This window comes from Hordeum vulgare, chromosome 6H (assembly GCF_904849725.1).
Source record: "Hordeum vulgare subsp. vulgare chromosome 6H, MorexV3_pseudomolecules_assembly, whole genome shotgun sequence".
NCBI classification, from domain to species: Eukaryota; Viridiplantae; Streptophyta; class Magnoliopsida; order Poales; family Poaceae; genus Hordeum; species Hordeum vulgare.
The window spans coordinates 290992911-291017791 of record NC_058523.1 but is presented as its reverse complement, the minus strand read 5'-3'; the positions used below and the strand labels follow the sequence as shown (position 1 = coordinate 291017791).

General features: G+C 52.9%; 1 protein-coding gene across 1 annotated transcript; it reads right to left on the bottom strand.

Annotated features, from left to right (window-relative positions):
• Positions 1 to 1467: 1467 nt before the first annotated feature.
• LOC123402552 (transmembrane 9 superfamily member 1-like) lies at positions 1468 to 21480 on the bottom strand. Its single transcript, XM_045096473.1, has 12 exons — positions 21319 to 21480; positions 19328 to 19520; positions 19114 to 19218; positions 18953 to 18970; positions 18750 to 18838; positions 18509 to 18661; positions 18200 to 18334; positions 17938 to 18104; positions 2729 to 2823; positions 2258 to 2631; positions 1905 to 2178; positions 1468 to 1823 (listed from the first exon to the last, which is right to left on the bottom strand). The coding sequence occupies exons 1-12, from the start codon at positions 21394 to 21396 to the stop codon at positions 1756 to 1758; spliced, it is 1749 nt and encodes a 582-aa protein (XP_044952408.1). The 5' UTR covers positions 21397 to 21480; the 3' UTR covers positions 1468 to 1755.
• Positions 21481 to 24881: the final 3401 nt, after the last annotated feature.

Genomic DNA, 24881 nt, shown 5'->3' with positions numbered 1-24881 from the left:
TCACAAAAGGCCTAGGAGCACGTGCTAGAGTTGGCTCTTAGCTGAGAGTCCGCTTACCCTCTCTCTCCTCTCCTCTTTCTTCTAACTAAACAAAAATATATTAGTTTATTCCTTATAGCCAACTGACTCAGATCTATTGTATTTTCTCTTATGCAGCAAGTCCGCTACCTTACATTCAAAATTGGACGACTGGACAAGGCTTTTAGATCCGATCAAAACACGCGATCGGAACAGGAAGTGCAGCACAACCTAGATCGATTGGAATAAAAAAAATCTTGGTGAACAATCCGATCCTGAATAGAGATCGCATTGTTAGGTGACGACCACGAAGGCAGAGGTGTGCAGCGGGTTAGCAATTGTATCGGCATAGCACGAAGACCCAATCGCTAGCGCACGAACCTTGCTAGAAATTTAGGGTTGGTTGTCTCTCCCTAATTCCTCCCTATTTAGTTTTGTACCACCAAATAAGATAGCGAGAAATCAGATCAAGAATGGAACGTGTGGACTTCACATCTCTAAGGCTATGGGTAAGGACCTTCTTATACCGTTTTTTTTTAAATCACCTCTTATACATATAAGATTCATAGTCTTTTTAACTAGTTTTCTGAAATAGACACCAGGTCAAATTACCAACCACGATCATATTTGTCTGTTAACGGATTCTATCCATTTATGTCCCCAGAGCACACACTTGTGAACAACGCGCCATAATAAAGTATAAATTCATGTAGGTTAACATTAAGGCTGTAATCTAACTATACGATCTGGCTCTTTTCAATTATCACCGTACTCGGGTAGTCTTTTCAATATAAATGATATATTGTATTCCTGTGATAATCGACCAACTTCCTTAAGCATATAACTTAAGTATGTTCCAACAAGTGATAATTCCATAATAATCATGTAAAGTAATTCCATATATAAATGTATATATAGTGCCATAATAAGGTATTCCAAATATCAGCAATTCCTATTAATTTGAATATAGTTGCAGGACACATAATTCCAACATGTTGTTCCTTCAAAACAACATCGCTTCTATCTAGACCATTCGCACCATGATCCAATCCTCACAACCATAGCTCATGGTACCACTTGTTAAAAAATATGCAAATAGATCATTCCAAAAAAGTAGGCGGGATATACAATGTTTTGTGAACTTTTTGATAAATGACCTAACTTTGATGTAATGTAACTGGTTAGCCCAGATCATTCATAGAGCAGCCGAGGCTACCGGACTACAGCCTTTTGTGAGTCTCATGAGGTTTGAAGATGTTCACCATTCATAGATGGTCGTCGTTTGGCAGTTTGATGCACGGTGTTGGATGACAAAAAATGCCTGCACCACACGGTCCAGACATTAACAGTCGTTTTATGGAGCACACGATCCACACGGTGCCGGAGTTGTCCTTACTAGTTATTACAGGGGCAGCGAACATCTTCACACATCGATAGCTGTCATACGGATTCAAAAAAAAAACAGGTCTCATTTGTTTTAAAATGACAATTGTTGTATATTACTACAGATCTACTACTCATCATCTATAATCACGGCTATGTAGCTAATTAAGCATGGAAATTTGTTGCCTATAGACCCGAAGGAGGGGTCAAACCGTCAAGGGAACAAAAAGGATAAGAAAATAAAACCAAGGGACGCAACTTATTGTCAGAGAAAGATTGGATTCCACAAAGTGCCTTGGCTTCTTGGCCCCAGAGCTTGACAGTACCTCCTCAGGAGTATAACTAGGGCACTCTTTAGTCACACTTTATATTCCTGTATATCCTTCTCACAAACAATGTAGATCCAAGATATCCTACAGCACCTGGATCAAAATTCCAACTAGTGTCAATTGAAACCATCCAATAACACTTGGCTAAGTACATGCTGTCAATGCAGAGCTTACCGCAAAGTGTCCCCAAACCCAGGCAGAACATCAGAGTGTAACCGAAGTAAAAGCTTGTCTGGAAGAATCCTGACATCTTGGTCTTCACATTGTAGTAATATATGGAGTAGAGGTAAACATACACAGCAGTGGAAGCAGCGGAGAAGAATGAAGTCCATTGCCAGTGGTAATTCTCAGCATTTAGCAAGAAGTATGTGCCAACAATTGTTACACAGATGGTGACAATTATGAGGATCAGAAAGACCAGCAAAATGAATCCATATACATAGTAGACCTGCGAATGGATGATCAGAAAGAAGGCACCAAGTTTCATTTCCCATGAGGAAATGAAGAAACAGAATTGTCATTTTTACCTTGTAATTCCAAAACGACGTGAAGACAAAGTACATCTCAATAAATATACTGCCGAAAGGAAGCAATCCTCCCATTAGAGCAATAACAGAAGGAGTGAGATACCATTTCTTCTCAGGGATAGGACGGGGAATAGTCTTCACTCTGCATGGATTACTTGGGGCACCACTACAGTTTCTACCAACAACAGTTCCCAAAAGAACAAGAGGAAAAGAGATGAAGGCCCACAGGATGAACATAACCACCATTGTGCCAAATGGTATGGCGGCTAATGATCCATAGAATATAGCAATAGTGTTGAGCGCTAGGCCAATTCCAAAGCACATAAATGGAAAGAGTGATGCTGTCATGATCATTGGCTTGATCCAGTTTTTTCCTGCTCATTGAACCAAATTATTTTAGCAGATATGAGCACCTTACAGAAACATAGGTGTGTGGTTTCATTTAAGATATTTGGTAAGCTGAGTTCATACCTCCATGCTGTGTATAGAGTGCACCACTAACATATCCAGAAATGAATGAAGTAAGGGCATAGCAAACAATGAATGTTGTGACAATAGCTCCTCGTCTATCAGGATAAGAAAACATGGTGAGGACACAATAGCATCACAGTTAAATTAGAATGCATCTAGTAAACCAGTCCATTGCTTCTGAAATATATTCAAGATATCTAAAGCAAAAGTAACATAGTGTTGGAGCGGCAGGATTAAATAACAACAATAAATCATACTCCCTCCGTCCGGAAATACTTGTCCTAGAAATGGACATAATGGATGTATCTATAACTAAAATAAGTCTAGATACATTTATCTTAGGACAAGTATTTTCGGACGGAGGGAGTATGTTTTTATTCAACAAGATATAGTAGGCGGAAGACAAAAACACGATAATTGTGGTGTTAAATTCCACTACAGAAACTGATGGTGTTACAATATTGCCCATCCAACAAGCATTTAGTTGTATGGACAGCAAACTGATTTGTCTTAGCTCAACATAACAACGACCAACAATGTTGTGATGTTTCAGCAACTTCAAACAAAAATCAGCATAGAGAAGATGTTAAAAATAGTACATGAGAATTGGGATTCTTTTTCCAGTTCATCCATATGATTCTAGCAGATAAAATACAATTAAGTTGGAACATGCCTTTAGAAAGTGTGTTTCAACAAACTCCAGAATACTCACTAAGTAGTACTCCCTCTGTCAACTAATATAAGAACGTTTAGATCACTACTTTAGTGATCTAAACGCGACAGAGAGGGAGTATAAAGCTATATATACATCAGATAATTAAAAATCTGTATGTGATAGCCTCACAAAGAAGAGGAAGGTGGCGCTATGTCCCTACTCTAACTGGATTTCAAATAGTGTGGTTGGAAAAATCACACTCCAGAGTAATGCAAATTCACTATGATACGTGTGTGGTCTCTCACTGTCGGTGAATACTCACAACATATGCCATAGGTAGGCTAAAGTCGGTGAGAACCGAAGGGACAAAGGTGGGCGCTGGGAACGAGGTTGGTACACGCATGGGACGCACGATGTACCCAGGTTCAGGGCTCTCCGTAGAGATAATACCCCTAATCCTGCTGGTGTGTTTGATGTATGGGAACAGAGTACAATGTTGCTCCTGGAGCTGTGTTAGGAGGAGGAAGAGGGGAGCAGCCGGCTCGTCTCTACCTCGCTCTCTGTTGGTTGGTGAGTGTGTAGTGTTGAATGACTGGCCAGTGATCCGCCGCCTTGCATGGGGGGCGGCCGGGGGGTTTTATATACGAACCCGCCGGCCTACAATATGGATAAAGGGTACATGTGTGGGACCCGGCTGGCTGCTTCACCGGCTGGCCAGGGGCCCACAAGGGTCTTGTCTTGTCGATGAGGGGCCCGCCGGCTGCATGGTCTCGATGGCTGGTGGGACCCGCCGGCTGGCCAATGGGGCTCCCGCGTAAGGTTGACGCTGGGCACGCGCTGTACGTCGAGCGTCGCCCCGCGAGATTCTTCATGGGCAGGCAGTACGACCGCCTCCACTGTTCCCCACGCCGAGTGCAGTAATGGAGTGGGAGTGTGACGGTCCGACATCATGCTAGGTGATGGATCAGAGCCAGGGTAGGTCAGCGGCGTGGCCGCCGACGCTCGTACCTGTCGGGCGCCCTGATTCAGTACCTTTGCTGACGCGTAGCTACCTTTAATCGTGATGTCCTTTCCTGACCTACGATCTGATGTGACTGGTGATCCTCGGCCGGCTAGCCTGCTTGGTCAGCCGGCTCAAGGGTGGCCGCCTCCTCCTTAGTCCGGCTGGCGGGACCAGGCCGGGTCTGAATGGGAGGCCGCCTGGATTCTGGCGGGCAGGGGTTGCCTGGCCGGCCAGAAAGGTGGCCGCCTCGTCTTCCAGCCGGCAGGTGATGCCTAGCCGGTCAGAAGACTTGGGCCTTGAGAATCTCCACGCCTTCATGCCCATTGGGCCGGAAATGAAGGAACAAGCTTGATGAGCCTACCCCGGGGTTATCCCCCCGACAGTAGTCCCCGAAGCTGGCGAGGCCTGCCGCCTGCTGGCGAGCGGCCTCACCGGCTTGTTGATTTGCCTTGATATTTTGGCTGTTGTTTGCGGCGAAGGACGCCGGCTTCGGAGCCGGGTAGCTTCGAAGCGACGCCTCGGTCCAGTCGTAACTGGCCCGGAGAACGCCACGTGCCAGGCCCCGCCTGGCGTAATGATGGCGATTACTGCTGACGGGACCGGGCCTGGGCCCTGGGTCCCGCCACGACGCCCCCTCGGCCTCCGCGCGGGAGATCCTCTGCAGATTTACTCCGCGACGGTTGGGCTTAGGGGGGCGTTACGGCCCGTAATACACGGAACTAATGGGGCCCGGTGCCCCTCCCCACGACGCTTCGTGGGGTTTAAATGGGACGCGAGGGTTTCGAGGAGGCCATTCGCCCCCTCTTCGCGCCCTGCTCCGTGCTTTCTTCCTCCTTGCGTCCTGAGAAGAAGAGCTCGCGCCCTTCGTCTCCTTCTTCTTCGCCGCCGAGACCTCCGCCGACCGCTTCGAGCTCTCGCCACCCGCAGCCATGGCCGGTGAATCTTCCTCGAAGAAGTCGTCGGCGCAGCAGGCGTCCTTGTAGGGGGCCTGGCTGGGCAGCGATGTCGACGAGGAGCTCATCGATGCGCTCCGTCATCATCGTCTGCTGCCCCCGGCCTCCCAAGTGTCGGTGCGCCTTCCTGGCTCCGAGGCCTCTCCCGCACCTGTCGCGGGAGAGGTTGTGGTCTTCGCCGAGCACTTCTACCGGGGCTTCGGGCTCCCGGCTAGCTCTTTCTTCGCCGAGTGGCTCCAGTTCTTCGGCCTGCAGCCGCATCATCTGGCGCCGAACGCCATACTGCAGCTGGCCGCCTTCGTGGTCCTATGCGAGGGCTTCGTGGGGATCGAGCCTCGCGTCGATCTGTGGCGCAGCCTGTTCTTCTTTAAGCAGCAATCCATCGCCATGGAGAAATCCGAGGTGGAGAAGCTCAAGGGGCCACGCCCCATGACGCCGTGTGGGGCCGCGTTGGTGCATCGCCGCCCGAAGTCCGGCTTCCCCAAGATGCCTTTGCAAGACTCCATCAAGCATTGGCAGAAGGGGTTCTTCTACGTGAGGAGCACCGACCCGGCCCAGGACACCCTCAACATGCCCCCGTTCGCCATCGCCCCTCCGACGCGGCAGAACTGGGACGCGAAGACTCCCAAGCCACATCCTGAGGTGGCGCTTATTCGCGCCCACCTCGATATCTTGAGGGAGAGCGGCCTCCTCGGCCGCGACCTTCTCTCCACCATGGTGGTCCGCCGGATTCTGCCTCTGCAAAGGCGGCCGCATCTGGTCTGCCAGATGAGCGGCTGGCTTGATCCATGCCGGCTGTCCATCAAGAGGTTCACCCCGGGTGCTGTAGCGCGAAGGGTGAACCTGATCTCCACCGCCCGCATGGATGAGGGCGGGGAATGGACATGGGGGATGTCCCCGTTCAACCGGGCTCATCCGCCTCCGATGGTAGCCTTACTCCCTTCTTTTCTGTCGTTTTGTTTTGAAGCCGGTGGCGTTTGCTGAGCCTGGTTGAATTCCTTTCTTGTAGATATTCAAGACACTGCAGGGGTCCCTCCCTCAGCCTGCTCCTGACGTGGAGGCGTCCGGCGCCTCCGAGATGGAGGATGAGGATGCGATGGAGCCCCGCTCAGACTCCTCCGCCGGCACGGGAGATCCCCTGGAGTCGGAAGGGACCGAGCCGTCTGGTGAGTACCCGCGGCACGCCCTAGCAGACTGGACGAACGACGATGAGGAAGCCTCATTCTGCTCTGATGCAGCCTTCGAGGGAGACTCCGACGAGGTGGAGAGATCACCGGCCCACTACCGTCGCGCGGCCGGCCTCAAGGTGGCGGAGCGACCGCTGCTGCCGAGGCAGCCGGGAAGAAGGGCAAGGGTGCCACAGCTTCCCGACCAGCCTCTAAGCGACCGGCGCCGGGTCCTCCAGCCGGGCAGCGAGCAGACGGCGCCGTGGCGGTGGCCGGAGGCAGGTCCCGGTAGTTGCAGGGTATGGTTTCCTCCTCTTCTCCCTTCCATATTTTGAGATGAACTTTGTTCCTGAGAAGCTTGGCTTGACAGGGAGGCGGAGGATGCGGATGAAGACACCGCCTCCGCAGTCGAGCGGGCCGGCTGGGCAGCAGCTGATGCTGCCGATAGGGAGCTCGAGATAGAGTCGTGGGACACGGCCGCAGGGAAGACCGCCGTGGGTCAGCCTTGCCCCAGCCGGGTCGAGAGGCTGGCGGAGAAGCGTGCGAAGGCTAGACAGGACCCCTCCGCACATGCCCGTGTGGAGGAGCCAACTAGCGAAGCCGCCTCCAGGCCGGCCCCGAGGACCGAAGGGGCCCAGCCGTCTGAGCCGGCAGCCCCGGAGCAGGTGGACCCGAAGACGATCCCGGTTTCTCCCCGGGTCGAAGCAGCTCCTGACGCACCAGTGTTGGATCTGACCGCGCCGGACGCGGCCCCTGATGTCCCAGGGGCGACCATGGGTGCGCCGGACGCGGCTCATCCGCCTCCTGTGGAGGAGGTAGCGCCGGCTGGGACGGCGCCCAAGCCGGCCGTCGAGCCGGCACCAGGAGCCGGCGCCATCGTCGTCCCCCAGCAGGGCCCTGTTGCGCCAAGGGCAGGGGGCCGGCCTGGGAGCCGGCCCATGAAGTCAAGGCGGGCGGCGAACTCGGCCCGCCTGCGAATGCCCACCGGCACCGTTCTTTCCGGCAATGCCGGAGCTGGTGACGCTGTTTGACAACAGTCGGTCGAAGGTGGAGCAGGCGGCCCGCATGGTATGCGGCGACATGGAGCGCCTGGAAGCCCGTACCCAGGTAGGCCTTGCCTGTTTTTCTTTGCGCTTTTTTCTCTTCTCTTGACGTCAGTGGGGGCGCGACATCGCACCCACTGGGTGTAGCCCCCGAGAATCGGGTGGGTTGATTGCCAACCGGTCCGGATCTCTTGGGGGCCTTTTTCTCTGCATATTTTTCTTCAGTGGGGGCGCGCAAGCGTACCCACTGGGTGTAGCCCCCGAGAATCGGGTTGGTTATGCTTTTAACCAGGTCGAATCTTAATCCTGTTCCCTTTCTCTCCCCTTTGGCAGGCACTTTACGATGCTCAGGTACAGGCGTACAACGAGCTTCGGGACCAGCACCTGGGGGCTGATAGCCGGATCGCCGAGCTTGAAGCCCGGCTAGGCGAGGCTGCCGCGGAGCGCGATGCCCTGCGTGAAGCCGGCGGCCGGCTCCAAGAGCAGCTGGACCTCCTTCAGGCGGAGAAGGAGCTCGAGGCGGCCGGCCGGGTCGAGTTGGAGCGGCTGCGGGCCACGCTGCAGGAGAAGGAGGCCTCCTACTCTGCCGACGTGGACCGCCTCGAGTCACTCCATCTTGAGGAGGCGAACCTCAAGGACGCCGCCTTGAGGGCGAAGGACGAAGCCCTTACCCAGAAGCAAGCGCAGCTGGCTAAGGCGCTGGAGTCCACCGTGACCCTCCAGGAGGAAATCACTCGCCTCACTCATGCGAGTGAGGTGCGGGAGCGCGAGGTCCTCGAGGTCTTTCATGAGACTGACGGCGCCTTCCAGCGTGGGTCTCTTTTCCTTGTTTTGTGTTTGGTCTTTTTGCCGTCTCCTCCTCTTGCTGTGTTCTTATGTCCTGGTTGTCTTTACCCCAGATCTCTTCTCCGAGACCCAGGTCGCAGCCGACACCGTCGTAGAGGTGTGCCGTGAGGAGCGCCGCGCGGCCGGGCAGGAGGTGGATACTACCTCCGGCTGGAGCGTGGAGGAGATCGGGGTGGGCCTTCGGGCCCGCCTGCACGTCCTGGGCGAGTCTGTGACTCGGCTCCAGGTTGCAGGTTCATCGATGGTGGCGGCCCTGTGACCGGAGGGTGTGGAGCCGACGACCATGAGCCGGCTTGCCCGCTGGCTCACAGCGGGTGGAGAGCGCCTGGACGCCTGGGGTGACTCCGCAGCGCGGTCTGGGGCTTATATGGCCCTGCGCTTGGCCAAGTCATGGTATCGCAACTTGAACTTGGGCAAGCTGGCTGCCCAGCGCAACGGCTCAGAGGCGGAGCTGCAAGGCATGGCGGAGGAACTCCGGGTGAGAGCCAGCGCCGTCGCCGAGTACGCAGCCTGGGATGACTTCGTCTTGGAGCGGGGTGAAGACGGCGGCGTGATCGCTGAAGATTTGCACGGCCTTCAGCCCTATGACGCCGACGGCAGCTCCGACGAGGCGGTCCGGGCTGCGGAATCTGCGGCCGCCTCCAGCGGTGGGGCGTATGCCGACTCCGGGATCAGCGGAGCCGGGGGCCGCAACGGGGGAGACGGCGCATCCACCTCGGGAGGAGCCGGAGGCGGCGATGCTACCACATCAGGAGCAGCAGCCGAGACGACCCCTAAGGCCGTTGTCCCGTAACTGGCGTCCTTTTGTGTTTTTGGTTCTACCCCCGAAGGGATGTAACGAACGTGGGCCGTGGGCCAATGCTTTTTATGAATGTATATATTCAGCATTATATTCGTCACCAAGCGTGTTGTCTTATGATCCCGTCTTTTGATTCCTGGTTGACTTCTCTTATCCGAAGCCATCAAGACGTAAAGAACAAGACATAAGCCAATCAGAGGCCGGCTTGAATGAACCAACTCGAGCCGGTCGTCACTAGTATAGCCGGACTGTGCATGTATTCGACCTGACCCGGCGTCACATCGCGAACCGAGCGACCGGAGCTTGCCCGCAGGTTCAAGCGAAGGACCGGGAGTCAGCCGGTACACTATGTGCCCGACTACAAGGATTGACCGTCCGAGCGGCTGGCGAGCCCCCGAGCTTGTTTAAAGCTAGCAAGGGGCCGCGTTGCGTAGCCTCCGAGCTTGATTAAGCCAGCAAGAGGTGGTATGCGGTGTAGCCCGTACACTGAGTGAAAACTCTTTTAGCAAGAGAAAGCATGGAGCCTGCTTTTTTCATTATATTTGTTGTTCCCGGCAGTCAGAGGCCGTCTTGAGTCTCGGCAATCAGAGGCCGTCTTGAGTCTTGAAGGAGATCGTATATACAATCGAGCCAGCCCGAGACGGTCGTCCCAAGTATAGCCGGACTGTGCATGTATTCGACCTGACCTGGCGTCACTTCGCGAACCGAGCGACCGGAGCCAGCCCGCAGGCTCGAGCGAAGGACCAGGATTCAGCCGGTACACTATGTGCCCGACTACAAGGGTGGACCGTTCAGGCGGCTGGCGAGCCCCCGAGCTTGTTTTAAGCTAGCAAGGGGCCGCGCTACGTAGCCTCCGAGCTTGGTTAAGCCGGCAAGAGGTGGTACGTTGTGTAGCCCGTACACTTGAGTGAAAACTCTTGACAAAAAGAAACATGGAGCATGTCCTTTTTATTGCCTTCTTTGTTCCCTGAAGAGGGAGGAAGATACATGTGCATGTTCTTTCCTTTGCTTGTCTTCTCCCTTTCAGCAATAGAACGGGCGAAGCAACGCCGCGTTCCATGGGCGCTCCGTTTCTTGGCCGGAGTCGTCCCTCTTGCGCTTCCTTGGCTTCTGGGCGTCAATCAGGTAGTAAGCGTTGTTGTGCAACGCCCTACTGATGATGAAGGGTCCCTCCCAGGGGGTGAGAGCTTGTGCTGGCCTCTCTGAAAGAGAGAGGCCTGATCCTTTTGTTGTGGTAGTACCTCAGCTTCTGTTGGTAGATGGCCGTCCGGCTCAAAGCCAAGTCCCTCGCTTCTTGGAGGAGATCCACACCATCTTCTCTGGCCTCCTTCGCCTCTGTCTCTGTGTATAGGGTGACCAGAGGCGAGTCGAACTCGACATCCGTGGGGATAATAGCCTCGGACCCATATACCAGAAAGAATGGAGTGAAGCCGGTCGACCGGTTGGGCGTGGTGCGGAAGCTCCATAGTACAGCCGGCAGTTCTTCAATCCAGCAGCCGGCTGACCTGACCAGTGGTGCCACCAGTCTTGGCTTGATGCCGGCTAGGATCAGGTCGTTGGCCCTCTCCGCTTGGCCGTTTGACTGAGGGTGTGCCACTGAGGCCAGGTCGAGCCGGATGCCTACCTTGGAACAGTAGAGCGTCAGGGCGCCCTTGGCGAAGTTGGTGCCATTGTCGGTGATGATGCTGTGGGGAATGCCATATCAGACAGAGATGTTCGTGATAAACCTGACAGCAGTGGGGCCGTCAAGCACCTTGATAGGCCTGGCTTCGATCCACTTGGTGAACTTGTCGACGGCTACCAGAAGATGTGTCATCCCTCCGCGAGCCGTCTTGAAGGGCCCTACCATGTCCAGCCCCCAGACGGCGAATGGCCATGATAAGGGAATGGTTTTCAGCACTGAAGGCGGCATATGGCTTTGTGCACTGAAGCGTTGGCAGCCTTCACATTTGTCCACCAGATCCACAGCCTCCTCGAGGGTCGTGGGCCAGTAGAATCCATGGCGGAATGCTTTGGCCACCAGGGTTCTGGAGGCGGCGTGATGCCCACACTCCCCCTGGTGGATGTCTCTGAGGATCTCCTGCCCTTTTTCTGATTCGACGCAGCGTTGGAACACATCGGTCGTGCTGCGTCGCACCAGATCGCGATTGATGATGGCGTAAGCGGCGGACCTGCGCTGGGTCTGTCTCGCCTCCGCCTCGTTCTAAGGAAGTTCGCCGCAAAGAAGGAAGGCCAGAATGGCCTGAGCCCATGATGGAGCCGACACAAGGGTCGCCTCCGCTTCGTCTTGACTGTTGGGGGCTTCTGCAGCCCCCGAGCTTGATGGCGTCTCCGGTGCTATTGCTGCAGCCGGCTCATCGTCTATCTCCATGACGTCCACCCACTGGGAGGATTCGAGCCCGGGCAGAGCCGGGGTTGTCGTTGTAGCTGATGCCGTTGTTGGAGTCAGTTGGACCAATGGAGCCGGATTAGAATCCGAAGTTGGCGTAGTTGGTGGAGCCGACGGCGCTTGCACCGTAGACTCAGTCGGTGCCGCATCTGGAGCCGGTGCCGCCAGTGCAGCCGGCGTGGGGTCCACAGCCGGCATAACTGGCGGAGACGGCGGCGCTTGTATCGTAGAGTCGGTCGGTACGAAGATTGATGCCGACTCAGGAGACGGCTTGATGGACGGCTTGTGGAGTTGCTCGAGGGAGACGCCGGCTGGGATGGCCTGCCTCGTGGAGACGATCGTTGACAGCGTATCCGCCGCCTCATTTTCCGCCCTGGGAACATGGTGGAACTCACAACCCTCGAAGGGCCACTGAGCTGCTGGATGAGAAAGCGGTAGCTCGCCATGTTGACGTCCCTGCCGTCCCATTCGCCAGAGACCTGCTGCACCACCAAGTCCGAATCGTCGAAGCATATGAGCCGCCGGGTGCCAATCTCCTTGGCAAGCCGGAGGCCGTGAGCCAGCGCTTCGTACTCGGCGACATTGTTGGAGGCGGCGAAATGGATCTGGAGAGCGTACTTGAGCTGGTCCCCTATCGGAGACGTCAAGATGATGCCTGCTCCCAGTCCTGTCCGCATCTTCGAGCCGTCGAAGTGCATCCGCCAATGCGTGGAGTCTGGAGGCGGTGGCTCGAACTGGGTCTCGGCCCAGTCGACTAAGAAGTCGGCCACCACCTGCGATTTGATGGCGGTGCGAGGCTCGTACCGAATATCATGGTCTGCCATGGCGATGGACCATTTGGCGATTCTGCCCGTGGCATCACGGTTGCCCATGATCTCTGAGAGCGGAGCAGTGCTCACCACAGTGATGGCATGCTCTTGGAAGTATTGTTTTAATTTCTTTGCAGCAAGGTAAACACCATAACACATTTTCTGATAAAGAGGGTAGTTCTGCTTAAAGGCGGACAAGACCTCGCTAAGGTAGTAGACGGGGCGCTGTACTGGCAAGGCCTTGCCTTCCTCTTTGCGCTGAACTACCAACACTACGCTGACCACGCGAGTGGTCGCCACGATATATATGAGTATGGGTTCCCTTTCAGATGGGGCTGCCAAGATGGGCAGGCTCGAGATTACCCGCTTGAGGTCGCGGAAGGCTTCGTCCGCCTGTTCGTTCCACTCGAACTTCGTCGTCTTCTTCATGAGCTGGTAGAGTGGAAGGGCCTTCTCGCCGAGCCGGCTGATGAACCGGCTGAGGGACGCCAAGCAGCCGGCGAACTTCTGGACGTCAAGGATCCGAGCCGGCCGCACCATCCGCTCGATGGTGCTGATCTTCTCAGGGTTCTCTTCGATGTCGCGGGCGGATACGAAGAACCCCAAGAGTTTGTCGTCTGGGCCCCGAAGACGCACTTCTCGGTGTTGAGCCGGATCTTGTATTCGCGCAGATTGGCGAATGTCTCCCGCAGGTCGTCGAGGAGGCTGAAGTGTTGCTTCGTCTTGACGACGATGTCATCCACATAGACGTGGATGTTTCTGCCAATCTGTGGCAGCAGGCACTGCTGCATGCATCGTTGGAACATCGCACCTGCGTTCTTCAGACCGAACGTCATGGTGGTGTAGCAGTAGGCCCCGAAGGGCGTGATAAAGGAGGTCTTCAGGCGATCAGCTGGATCCAGCTTGATTTTATGGTAGCCTGAATAAGCATCCAGAAATGACAGCAGTTCGCAGCCTGTAGTGGAGTCGATCACTTGATCTATCCTAGGCAACGCGAAAGGGTCTTTCGGACAGGCCTTATTCAGGCTGGTGTAGTCGATGCACATTCGCCAGCCAGTCCGGGTGGAAAACCTCCATGATGAAGCCGGCTGCAAGGAGTCGGGTGATCTCTTCTCCGATTGTGCGCCGCTTCCCCTCGGCGAAGCGGCGCAAAGATTGTTTCACCGGCTTTGCATCCGGTCGCACGTGAAGTTTGTGCTCGGCGTACTTCCTCGGAACACCCGGCATGTCCTTGGGGGACCATGCGAAGATGTCCCGATTCTCACGGAGGAAGTCGACGAGCTCGCCTTCCTATTTGGGGCTGAGGCCAGCCCCGATGGTGACGCACTGCTTTGGGTTGGCAGGGTCGAGTGGGACCTGCTTGGTCTCTTTAACCGGCTTGAAAGAGCCCTCGCCGGCCGATTGGGATGGAGAAGGAATCGCCGGCTGCTCGGTAGCCTGGGCCACGAGCCGGTCGATCTGCCGCTTCTCCTCGGCAATCACCAAGGCGTCGGCGAGGCGGCTGCTATCTTGGGCGCATTCGAGCGACTTCTTGTAGTCGCCAACAACAGTGATGATGCCCTTGGGACCCGGCATCTTCATCTTCAGGTAGGCGTAGTGCGGAATAGCCATGAACTTGGCCAGAGCCGGTCTTCCCAGCAGCGCGTGGTACGGGCTACTGAGGTCCACTACCTCGAACCATATGGACTCTCGGCGGAAGTGGGCCTTGTCGCCGAAGAGGACGTCCAGCTAGATCTTGCCAATGGGCGAGCACGACTGCCCAGGCACGATGCCATGGAAGACGGTGCTGGTTGGCAGGACGTCCGTCTCCTTAAGCCCGAGCTTGCGGAGAGTGTCGAGGTAGAGGATGTTGATGCTGCTACCGCCATCGACCAGCACCCGGGAGAATCGGCAGGTGAGCCTCTTGGAGGCGAAGGTGGGGTCGAGGACGAGTGCGTATGACCCCGGGTTGGGCATCACCGCAGGATGGTCCACCCGGCTCTATGTGATTGGTTTATCAGACCAATGCATGTACTGGGGAACCGGGAGGACAGTGGCGTTCACCTCGCGCCGCCTTTGGCGCAGGCTGTGCTTGTCGTCGCCGTCGCTGGTGAAGACGACGAACGCTCCGTCTTGATGCGGATAGTCGTCAGGGTGTGGGCCGTCGTCGCGAGGCGGCGGCGGCGGAAGCGGAGCGTTACGGGGAGCCGGTGCACCGGGCGCTGCCTGCGCATCCGGAGGAGCCGGCAGGCCCTCCCCTTGCGACAGCCGGCGTGCGATGCTGCACTGCCGAAGGGTATGGGTAGACGGCGTCGCTCCAGAATGTATCTTGCAGGGGGGCGTCGAGCAGCTGCTCGAGAGACTGCCTGGGCAGCCAGTTGGGGTTGCCCTGATTGCGATGCTTTCGTGGAGGGCCGGCTTGGGAAGCCGACGTCTCGCCCTCCACGTTCGCCACTAGCTTGTTGTTGGAGCGGGGATCCATCTGATCCGCCTTGCGCTTGTAGTTGTTCTGGCCGCCTCGGTTGTCCCCAGCCGGCTTGGGAGTAGCCGGCGCGGGCACAACCTTGTCCAAGGCGGTCACCTTGATGCGCATTGCGGAGTCGGCCGTGGCGTACTTGTCCGCCTTGGCCATGAGCACCGCCAAAGAGGTGGGCTCGGCGCACATGAGCTTGTGCTTGAGGAGGGTGCCGTCACGGCATCCGTCGATGAAGTACTGGATGGCTTGTACCTCATGCACCCCCTCATAGGAGTTGCGGAGCTCCGTCCACCGGGTGACGTAGTCGCGGAGGGGCTCGTCGGCCTTCTGGACGCACATGGCCAGCTCGCGGGGCCGGCCAGGGCGCTTGTAGGTGCCGGTGAAGTTGCGGACGAACGCCTCCTCGAAGTCCACCCAGGAGTTGACGCTGCCGGCCGGGAGGCTGTTAAGCCAGGTCCGGGCCGAGCCGGCCAGCATGAGTGGCACGTAGCGAACTGCTACGCACTTGTTGCCCCTGGCGATGCCCACGGCCGTGGTGTAGTCGATCAGCCAGTCTTCTGGCTTGGCCGTGCCGTTGTACTTCGGCGTATCCCGAGGGAGGGTGAAACCTCGGGGGAACGGCTCCCCTCGGATCCGGGGGCCGAAGCAAGCCGGACCGACATGTCCGTCTTCCTCTAGGAGGGCCGAATGGGCCAGGGCGATGATGCGCCGGCGGGCGTCCCGCTCGTCCTGGGAGGCGGGGGCGCCAGCCCCGGTGGCGAGAGGCAGGCTCCTCGAGAGCCGGAGGCGTGAGTTCTTCGCGGGGGAAGATCCCCATACTCCGAGTCGCGCTCGTCGCCTCCGCGACGTAAGCCCGAAGTGTGCCCACTCTGGTGCTGCGAGCGCCGGCCTTGGCTTCCCTCGCCCCTCCAGCCGGAAGGGCGATGCGAGGAAGAGCCTTCGACGTGGTGCTGGCCGCTAGGGTTGTGGCGAGCCCCCGAGTGCGGTCCCGGGGACTCTGAATGAGCCTGGCCGGGGTCGAACCGAGCGTGCTGCTGGTTAGCGGCGTCAAGGAGATCCTTGACACGCTTCTCCTGGAAGGCGCGCTCCTCGCCTTCCAGGCTTGCCATCTCCTCCATGGCCGCCTGCGCCGCCCGCATGTTGGCCGCGGGAGTCTCGTAGGTGGGCAGGTCCCCGCCTAGAACCTCGGCGACGAACCGTCCGCGGCTGCGGACCGATCCAAGCCAGTTGGGGGCCTCGGAAATCGGAGTAAGGCCGTATGCGGAGTTATACTCACGATGTGTAGCCTCCAACCGACGTTTCGCCGAGGCCACGGCGATGCCCTCCTCCAAGATACGCTTGCGAGCCTCCTCCAGTGAGGCCCGAGCGTCTGCACGATCGGCGGAAGCGGTGACCGGTGTCTTCAGGCCGGCGATGGCGTCCCAAGAGTATCAGCGGCGGCCGCAGCGGGCTCGCCGGCGCCTGCGGAGGCCTTGCCGGGAACCGTGCTGGTGCGAGCGCCGATAACCATCACCTCCACGGCGTTGGAGACGGCAGCGACGTGGTATGGGGTGAAGAACCCCACCGACGGCGGAGGGCCGTCGAAGATGAGGACGTTACTGGGGTAAACGTCGTGGGCAGGCATCTCAGCGATAGAGAGCCTGCTGAAGCTGGCGCAGACTGCCTCAACGTCGTAGTCCTCGCCGAAGTAGCGTGGGCCGTCGTTGAGGCGAAGGTCGCTGAAGAGAACGCTGAGGTTCTCCATAGCAGCGACGACGACGCTAGGGAGCGCCTCGTCATCAGAATCTTCATCCAAATCCGCATGGCGGACGGGGACGTCGATCATCATGGGCGTCGCCTCGTCGAAAGCGAGCTCCACGGGCATGCAAACTGATCCGGACGCAAAGCATCCGGTGGTGTAGGTGCGGGGCCCCGCCCAGCGCGTGAAGCCAGCCGATGCCGCGATCGGCTCCACGGTGGGCGCCAAATGTCGGTGAATACTCACAACATATGCCATAGGTAGGCTAAAGTCGGTGAGAACCGAAGGGACAAAGGTGGGCGCTGGGAACGAGGTTGGTACACGCATGGGACGCACGATGTACCCAGGTTCAGGGCTCTCCGTAGAGATAATACCCCTAATCCTGCTGGTGTGTTTGATGTATGGGAACAGAGTACAATGTTGCTCCTGGAGCTGTGTTGGGAGGAGGAAGAGGGGAGCAGCCGGCTCGTCTCTACCTCACTCTCTGTTGGTTGGTGAGTGTGTAGTGTTGAATGACTGGCCAGTGATCCGCCGCCTTGCATGGGGGCGGCCGGGGGGTTTTATAGACGAACCCGCCGGCCTACAATATGGATAAAGGGTACATGTGTGGGACCCGGCTGGCTGCTTCACCGGCTGGCCAGGGGCCCACAAGGGTCTTGTCTTGTCGATGAGGGGCCCGCCGGCTGCATGGTCTCGATGGCTGGTGGGACCCGCCGGCTGGCCAATGGGGCTCCCGCATAAGGTTGACGCTGGGCACGCGCTGTACGTCGAGCATCGCCCCGCGAGATTCTTCATGGGCAGGCAGTACGACCGCCTCCACTGTTCCCCACGCCGAGTGCAGTAATGGAGTGGGAGTGTGACGGTCCGACATCATGCTAGGTGATGGATCAGAGCCGGGGCAGGTCAGCGGCGTGGCCGCCGACGCTCGTACCTGTCGGGCGCCCTGATTCAGTACCTTTGCTGACGCGTAGCTACCTTTAATCGTGATGTCCTTTCCTGACCTACGATCTGATGTGACTGGTGATCCTCGACCGGCTAGCCTGCTAGGTCAGCCGGCTCGAGGGTGGCCGCTTCCTCCTTAGTCCGGCTGGCGGGACCAGGCCGGGTCTGAATGGGAGGCCGCCTGGATTTTGGCGGGCAGGGGTTGCCTGGCCGGCTAGAAAGGTGGCCGCCTCGTCTTCCAGCCGGCGGGTGATGCCTAGCCGGTCAGAAGACTTGGGCCTTGAGAATCTCCGCGCCTTCATCTCGCAACTCTTTCCAAGTCTGGGGGGCCAAGGCATATGTGGTTTCATTAAAGTGCTGCATGTAAAGAGAAAGATGACCGCTGTAGCAGCAAAACAAGTACATGCATACCCAATGTACAGCATTCCGATGATTGCCAATAAAATCACTAGCAGAATAAGAGCGGACAACTGTGTACCAATGCCGACAAGAGCTGAAAGAAGAGCTAAACTGCGAGGAGGCCGGAAAACATCCCCGTGTACAAGCTTCCACCCAGATTCTTCATTGACATCTCTTTCCTGGTATGAAACAGATTATAAGTGCAAAGCTAGGGTCAAGAAATCATAGTTTGAATAAAAGAATTCAAATTTTATTTGTATAGATAATTAATCACCAGAGTTTCCAGATCATCATCGTCACGTGCATACTTAGCATAATCAGTTCTTAGGGTGCGCATCAGTATCATCGATACTAGCCCACTGAGAAAGATAACCATCATAAAAGAGTTGAAGATTGAGAACCAATGAATCTGCAGTTTTGTGGCCAGAGGAAATGATCAGAACTCTGCGAGGCACACAGTATATCCTTTGGCAAGATATATAAGAACATAGTAAATGGCAAAATCAGCAAATTATGAGAACAAATTCATATGAACCAAAGTGCAGAAACTTGCTTTAATGGCAGAGTCAAATCATGTTATTACCTGGTGTTCAAAAAAAGGATAGTCAAGGTAGACATCAAAGCGATGAGCAAACATAATATTGGTTGGTTCCCACTTCACAGAATATGTCATATCGAACGCCTTACCCGCATCAATAAGCTTTGGACTTTCTTGAGTAAGATTGACATGGATAATCTGCATACGAGTAGCAGCAGCGATAAATGATAATAAATTCTTTAAAGGTTCCATAAAGGGGCATGATGAAAGCTCGCAGAACACAAACCTGATTGCCATTGTATCTTATCACAATATTCTTGTGAGTGAAAAGAAAATATTTGTTACCGGCGTTTCTAACTGCCTCTCCAACAAAACCTGAGAAGTCCGATTGAAAAGAAAAAAAGATAAGCCTACTGAAGGTCTTGGGACTTGGGGGGGGGGGGGGGGGGGGGGGATATCAGCAGTACGAAAGGAAGACAATATACATACCCCACAGAGGCAAATCATCTTGATTGTAGCAAAAGTAGGAGAACGACGCATTCAGAAAATGGTATCGATAAGTCAGTAAGATGGATTACACAGAAATTCGATTGTAAGTTAAAAGACAAGTATGCATGTCAACAGAGTCCAAAGGAGTTTAGGCAGCTTACCAATGAAGAATTCAAACCAGTATGAGTTCTTAATTGCGTCGGATAATTGCTTGGCCTTATCAGGATCAAGTTCCATCGAACATATGGTGCTCTTATCAACACTTTCTGTTGTAAACCATGATCAGTTTTTAAGCATCACATTTAAACTTCCCATTTTGATATTCAAAAGTCAAACCCGAAGCCAGACAAATAACACTCAGCAGGGATGACTCACTTCTGAAATTTATTTTAATCTGGCTATCTATCAGTTCATTGCCACCAAGGACCTCCCCAAGCACTCCCCATTTATGCACAGTGTTATCTGATCTGTGGCAGAATGGAAGGCTGTGGTAGTTGTACGTCTCCTGCGGATTGTTATAGGGACCAACCTTGTTCACCCAGAGCGTAACCGGGTCTTCCACTTGGTACTACACACAAAAAAGAGAGCATAAATAAATTGAAAAGGCCGCGGCGCCAAAGAACAAATGATCTGAGAAAAGCTCTTTTCAAGGCACACACACGGGTATGTGTCCAAACATCAGAGAATGATGAAATACATAACTACAGATGCATGCCTAAGGGCATCTTCAATGCCGTTCATCAAAATAGACACCCCAAACGTCAGCGGACAGCGGTAGCAGAGACAGCCATCCAACCTGGTGCACCAAATTTCACCCCTTCTCCAAAAAAGAGAACAAAACTAAACCAAATGTCCGCCATGCAGCCTCACATTGAACATTCATCAATAACAATTAAACCATACATTTAAATCCTAAAAAAAGCACCGGATGTTCAACAAGTTTTTTAAATTCATCAATCCCAAATTCAAACATACTCCTCCAAAGCGGCCTTCATCTCAAGCTTTCTCTCCTCAAGCTTGACCTTCTTCATCGACACGTGTTGTTCTCCCAGATGGGCATCCCCTTGAGCTTCATCCAACAAGGCATCAATGTGAAGGCCTTGTCCTCCCTCCTATGGTACACTGCGACAGCGCGTCAGGGCTATATAATGACGTGATCATCAAGTTGCATCATTGAGTGAATTAATCAATTGACTAACACCTAGAGCAACCAGAAGCAAAACTTTCGATCTCCATGATTGACGCGCCCGTTGGCCTTATTTTTTTTCCAGTTGTGCAATAGCAAAGCAATACTTCGTGACCAAATTTTAAATGGTGTACCACCGGAGTAGCGACTTTGCATTGTGATCATGGATCACATCCAAACCGTAGGGTGTGTAGTGTTGATTGTGCTCATGAAACCAAGAATGCACATGTTGCCAAAATATCGTGACCTTTTGCTTCATGCCTACAAACCCCGCATTTGTGGCCAACCATGCATCGCACAACAATGCATACTCCCTCACAAAGTACCGCACCATTGTGCTTGCTTCATGTTAGACAAGGAGAAAGTCAAAAAATAAAATCTCAGTGGCATTTGGCCGAACACTTGTCGGGCATGGTGTCCAGCATGGACGGCGTCGGCAGGGGGCGGACGATACTTGGGTTGCGAACAGATCTAGGGGTGCAACAGCGGTGAAATACAGGGCTCCTTGGTGGAGGAGCGGTGGTCTGGCAAGAACTAGGCAGCGACCGGAGTGGTGTAGAGACGACAGCGCTCTTGGCGGGCGGGCGTCTGTCTGGAGTCCCCCAAACCTCCCCCAGCTTTGTTTCCGGTTTGTCGTAATTCAGACGTGCCGACCAGTCCACGAACGTTTGATGCACAGCGTCGGATGGTATAAAGTGTCGAATGTTTAGCTGAGTTTTGATGCACCTTGTTGGAGATGCCCTCATTGTTCAGACTAGCGGCACTTTGCCAATGAAGCAATAGCTTGTCAATGCAACAAAATAAACCGAAACTACGCGGAGAGAATAGCACACCAACTATATGGAACTATTAGAATGTTACCAACGCAATCCATCCACACTGTTGACGCTCGCCTTGCTCCCCACCCATGAAAACGTTATTCCAAGACTACATTGCCCACTAACTCTGGAGTACGATCTCGTGACAAAAAACAAATGACCCCCTGATCCAGCACGAGGACTATCCAGAGATCCCGCCTGTTGAAGCCCGCGCCACGCAGATCTTCCGCCAAGAGAGCAACAGATCTAGCGGCGGGAGGAACCCGGCACTGCCGTTAGACCTCGGGCGCTACCACACTGAGACGCGCGTGTACTCGTTTCCGCAGAGCGCGCGGTGGAGTAGGGGCAAGTTGGTGGGTTACCTTGTAGCCAGTGTCGGAGGCACTGGCAAGGAGAGGGAGAAGGAAGGCGACGGCAAGGGCGCCGCCGATGAAGGCCATTGGTGACGGCGAGGGGAGGAGAGTCGACTTGCCCGTGTTTTCTTCTTCTTTTCACGTGGGCGAAGGCCGAAGGGGGTTGCCAGGGGACAGGGGAAGGGTTTTGAAGAAGCGGAAATTTTGTTTTCGTCGCTCTAACTTTTGCTAATTTTAGTAGAATCTGGCCTATCACTTCTGTCACTCTAATTTAATTGGAAAAATGTCGTGTCATTTCAAAAAAAAATTATTTTTTTATTTAATTTGAAAAATATTGTTTCGCTTCAAAAAAAATAAAAAATGTGATCTAGTCGGCCTAGCCAAGGCCAATTAGTTTCTATATGGCTACGGCTAGACCGAAAGGCCTATCGGCCTTCCATTTAGTTACTTATCGGCCTTGGTTAGGTCGATTAGTACTAAATCGACCTAGGCGTGATCAATTAGCACTAATTGATGTTGGCAAAGTCAATAAATGTATGAAAAACAAATCTGCGTAATAAACAATTTTTTATGTCCACGATATCAAAATTGCGCCTCCATAATGTTTCCGTCATTTCTTTCCCACCTTCATTTCTAGCCTGGTTTCGCGCCATTTCTTTTCCGCCTCGCTTTCCCCATCATTTCTTTCCCGCCAATTTCTTGCCCGCCTCGTTTCCCGTCATTGTATTTGTCATCTGAGTCTATAAAACGAGGCATTGGGTTGTCTTCCTCCATCGTCCAGCCACACTTGAAAACACAAACGCTCTAGTCATTATGAGTTTGCCTTACTCGGAACAAAGCATCAGGGCTAGGAAGATGAAGAGTGTGAGTTTGCATCCAGGGGTGGAAGTAGTGTGTTGTTGGTGCGGCGATCTCTGCAAGGTGAAGGAGGTGACGGATTTTTTAATTTGGTTGGACATGAAGTTTTTCATGTGCGCGAGTTATGAGGAAGATCCACTCGTTTCTATTTCAATGGCAATCTGAAAAATTGCCATTTCTCTCTGCAAGGTGAAGTCTTTCTTTCGCACCATTCCTGATGTATGGTGAAATAGACATAATTACACACTACTTAGAACAAAAGTAAGCATAATAATAATATCATCACCAGCAACATAGTAAATAGATCAAGACATTCTAAATATCAACAACATACTTCATAGGAGTCAAATCCATCATATAATCTAAACATTTAGGTTCATATGCATATGGACCATCCCAAAAGAAGCTCCACACAAGTTAAAACATAGTACAACCAGGTCTAGCAACATCATCAACTAGAAAGCAAGGTTCACATATGCGTAGTGCTCCACAAATTAACATTTAGGTGTGCGTCATTCTAAACAACACGGTTCACGGCTTCTATTTGCTTTGTATGCTCTTTGTCGAAGGACACTTTTTGCTTCTTGTGTTCTTTGATGGAGGACATTTGGTTCTTGTGTTCTTTGTTGGGCTGTCATATGTAGGAGAAGGCTTCTTAGATGCTTTCGGAACTGGGATAGGCTTTTCCCTTTTACCACCGCTTTTCTTTTTTGTAGCGCCATTTCCAGAACTGAGAATGAATCAAAGTAAGTGTTCAAATGCAGATTTACAATAGGCAAAAGAATGAATGAAAGTAAGTATTCAAATGCAGATTTACAATAGGCGAAAGAATAAATGAAAATAAGTGTTCAAATGCAAATTTACAATAGGCAAAGTTGGAGTTCTATGCATTGACTTGCTTGAAGCAAAACTAGACACACCACAATAGGCATGCATATGTACAATAGGCAAAACTAGACTTCTATGCATTGGCTTGTTTGAAGCAAAACAAAGAATATTTACCTAGTAGTGTACATAGTTTCAGCATCTATGGCACTGGCTTCTATGTCTTCTATATCTTGTGGCTCAACATTTTTTCTTCTCTTAGCAGATTTGAGATAGAGAAATTTAGTTAGATTGTACATTTCTTTGCGTTTAAATTTTGAATGTACAATTATATGCTACAAATTACCTATTTCTTGGCTTGCGTTCGGGATGAAGTTTTGGAAATGTCTTAAAAAGATGCCCAAATTCTTTGCATTCCGGGCACTTGTGTCTTATCTCTTATATGCTCTCAAAGTCTAACTTCATCCTATGTATCCTAGATCTACCAGTAGCTTTTTTCAACACAGGAGGGTGCAATTTGAACCCAACATCTACCACTAGCCATTGTTTCTTATAGGCCATGGTGGGCACATTTTTCGCATATGCACTGTTGAATGATTTCATGGAGTAGTACTCATGCATATAGTCATCTGTCTCTCGACCTCCTCTAATACTTGTGATGAATGCAATGGCATGTAAGAAAGGTTGTCCAGTTCCTTGTGAACGCCTACAAGAGCATTGCCACTTCTCCAAATCAACACAATGCTTCCAATTATAGCCATGGATCTTTATAGTGACCTTCGCTTTGCAGTCATCACTTCTATAGATCCCAGCCAACACTATCCCCCTTGATCTATTGTTCATCATGTTGGTGATCCTTGGCAGAACTTTTAGAAGTCTATGTGTAAATTTCTTTGCTATTGTATCTCTTATTTCAAATCTAACCATTAGACATTCTCTCAATGCATCCAATAATTCAGGAACATGGAACCCCTTCAATTTCTTAATCATGGAGTTCAATGACTCAACTATCACCATCGTACGACGGTCCAAAGATGACACATCAATCAGAGACCCTTCGACGAAACTGTGCGCGGTCCATAAATCGCAAGCGGTATAGTTCAAGCTCCGTTGCCAATGGCACGAACTGTGTGCGATGGGGATGCATCAAATACAATTTAGAAAAGAGATGCGTGTGCAATACGTAGCATACATTTGGTTCTTAGGAACTGTTTGCGATTAGCCGAGATAACACAAACAGTTAAGAAAATACATATGTGTGCGAAGTACGACATACAGTTCACTCGGATAAACCGGTTGTGCTGATCCAATATAACACAAATGAGTTAACATAAGAATGTGTGTGTGATACCCAGCAAGAAGAGCAATAATAACCCAAATGATTCATTCGGACAAGCTGTGCGTGTTGTGGGTAGATGATTTCTGCCAAACAATTGTGAGCGATTGATGAAAGCATTACCAACGCAACGCTCGGAAGTGTCATTTGCCTGTTGTTCATCATGTTGAGTTGATGCGCATTCATTACTTTGATAATTTAATATGTGAGTGGACCGGTGCTAAAGTGTTGTTCTTACTTGAACAAGCAACCCACTTATGATTACCCCCTCTCGCAAGCATCCGCAACTACGGAAGAAGAATTAAGATAAATCTAACCATAGCATGAAACATGTGGATCCAAATCATCCCCTTCTAAAGCAACACATAAACCGGGGTTTAAGCTTATGTCACTCTCTCAACCCATCATCTACTTGTCACTCAACAATGCCTTCCCGTAGGCCCATAACATGGTGAAGTGTCATGTAGTAGACATTCACATGATACCACTAAGGGAAGCAATAACATACATATCATCAAAATATCAAACGAATGCCAACTCCATATGATTACTT